Raw genomic sequence first — 2,436 nt, 5'->3', positions numbered from 1 at the left:
ACACATACACACACACATACACATACACACCAACACACACACACACACACACACATACACATACACACCAACACACACACATACACACACATACACACAGACATACACACACATACACATACACACATACACACACATACACACACATACAAACACACACATACACACACACACATACACACCAACACACCAACACACAGGCAAACCCACATACCCACATATATACCCACACAGAAACAGACACTTACAAACAATACAAACACATACACACACCCACATACACACACAAACAACCACACATACACACACACACACACACACACACACACACACACACACACACACACACACAAATGTTCTAAACTTACCTGACCAAGCCCCAGTACTTGGAATGAAGGAAATCTGGAAGAAGAGAAACAAACCACAGTCCAGTACCAGATGATGAAAGATGTCACGTTTAGGTCGAAGGTCACTGGGGTGTGACAATGAGCTAAACACTATCTATCTAGCAAGAAAAACTGTTTAGTTTTAGTTTTATCAGAGGTTTTACAGCGTTCGCAACTGCATAAGGTCATATGAGCGCCAGAAGATTAGAGATATTACAAGAGAGTAACAAACATAAAAAGAAGAAGGGGAGATAAGGACAATAGATGTTTGATAAGAAAGAAGGAGCAAACCACACTAGAGCACCCACCAACCACCAACATGAAAAACTGACCCCCCAAAAAACAAAAAAACAACAACAAAAAACCCAAACAAACAAAAAAACCTGGATGCCTGCACAGAGGTGAACAGCAATTGAAGTGTAGTTTGTACTGGTGGGATGATATTGTGTATTTTGTGACGTTTTTTTTAGTCTTAGTAAGTGTTTTACGACACTTGCAACACAATAAGGTCAAATAAGTGCTGAAGATTAGAGGTGTTACAACAGAGTAACAAAAACAAAAAAGAGGGAGCGTTCTGCCTGACGTCGATGTTGCTTGGCTTCTTTGATTTCAAGTGAAAACCCCGGAGAAAAGGGTCTCGCTCGATGAAAAGTTTCTTTTTACCATTGGCGCATGTTGGTCGATTGCCGCTTTCAGAGTGTCATGAAATGTGTCTGCATTTAGGGATGATAACACTTGTCAGTGTTTTGCTCACGTCGTCCCGAAGTGCCTGTGTGTCTATTGTTCTCGTGTTCCTTGAAAGTATACTTCTTCTTTCGTGTTTTGGTTTGGAGATGTTAAAGTCAGCTATCAGAAGAGAATGGTCAGAGATAGCCTCATCTAGAACCTGATGACATAAACAACTACAACAACAACCACGCTTAGTTTAGTATCAGTTGTAGTTTAAGTAAGATTTTAACAGCACTTGCAACACAAATAGGTCATTTAAATGCCGGAGAGGTGTTCCTACCAAAAATCAACATACAAAGAAAAGAAGGAGGACAGATAAAGATGCTGATGTTTGAATATGATAGGAAAGAAGGAGCAAAGTACATCAGAACATCCACCAACCACCCATATATCTTACCTATATATTTAAATATGGATAACAACAACCACATGCCTTACCTATGTGAACAACAGCAACAAAAACAGCAACAACAACAACAACAAAAACAACAGCAACAACAACAACACACACACAAAAACAACAACAACAATAACAAAACAACAACAACAGCAGCAGCAGCAGCAACAACAACAACAACACACCACCAACAACAACAACGACAACAACAACACACATGCACAAAAACCCCACCAACAACAACAACACACAGACACACACAAACAACAACAAACAACACACAGACACACACAAACAACTACAACAACACACACACACACACATGCTACAACAACAACAACCACAACAACACACACAACAACAACAACAACAAAACAACAACAACAACAACAACAACACACCGTACCCATAGGACGTGAGCACCACTTTGTTGACCACTACGATGAGCATGGAGGAGCAGCCATAGAAGACCGCGCTCAGCACACGCTTGGCCACTTGCTTCGTGTCAGAGCTCATCTTGTCTTTTTCTTCTTCTCCTTCTTCTTCTCCTTCTCCTTCGCCTGTCCCCTCCTCCTCCTGGGAATGGACACATTTGTTGTGAATGTAACTCTTTTCAGTTTAATTTTAATGGACACATTTGTTGTGAATGTAACTCTTTTCAGTTTAATTTTAATGGACACATTTGTTGTGAATGTAACTCTTTTCAGTTTAATTTTAATGGACACATTTGTTGTGAATGTAACTCTTTTCAGTTTAATTTTAGTAAGTGTTTTACGGCACTTGCAACACAACATGGTCATATAAGTGCCGAAGATTAGAGGTGATACAAGAGAGTAATAAACGCAAAAAAGAAGGAGGGGAGATAAAGATGATAGATGTTCGACAGGAAAGAAGAAGCAAACCACACACGAGCACCCACCAACC

At 40.0% G+C, this 2,436-nt stretch overlaps 1 protein-coding gene across 1 annotated transcript in view; it reads right to left on the bottom strand.

The window, feature by feature from the left end:
- LOC101847282 (UDP-N-acetylglucosamine/UDP-glucose/GDP-mannose transporter) overlaps positions 1-2,054 on the bottom strand; it is a gene marked incomplete at its 5' end in the record, with an annotated part of 18,710 nt that extends 16,656 nt beyond the window's left edge. The window contains 2 exon segments of the mRNA XM_005105923.3: positions 369-402; positions 1,919-2,054. Coding sequence (XP_005105980.1) covers positions 369-402; positions 1,919-2,028 — 144 coding nt within the window.
- Positions 2,055-2,436: the final 382 nt, after the last annotated feature.

Source organism: Aplysia californica, unplaced genomic scaffold (genome assembly GCF_000002075.1).
Source record: "Aplysia californica isolate F4 #8 unplaced genomic scaffold, AplCal3.0 scaffold00501, whole genome shotgun sequence".
NCBI lineage: Eukaryota > Metazoa > Mollusca > Gastropoda > Aplysiida > Aplysiidae > Aplysia > Aplysia californica.
Note: the sequence above shows the minus strand (reverse complement) of the source record. Positions and strands in the feature narration are given on the sequence as shown.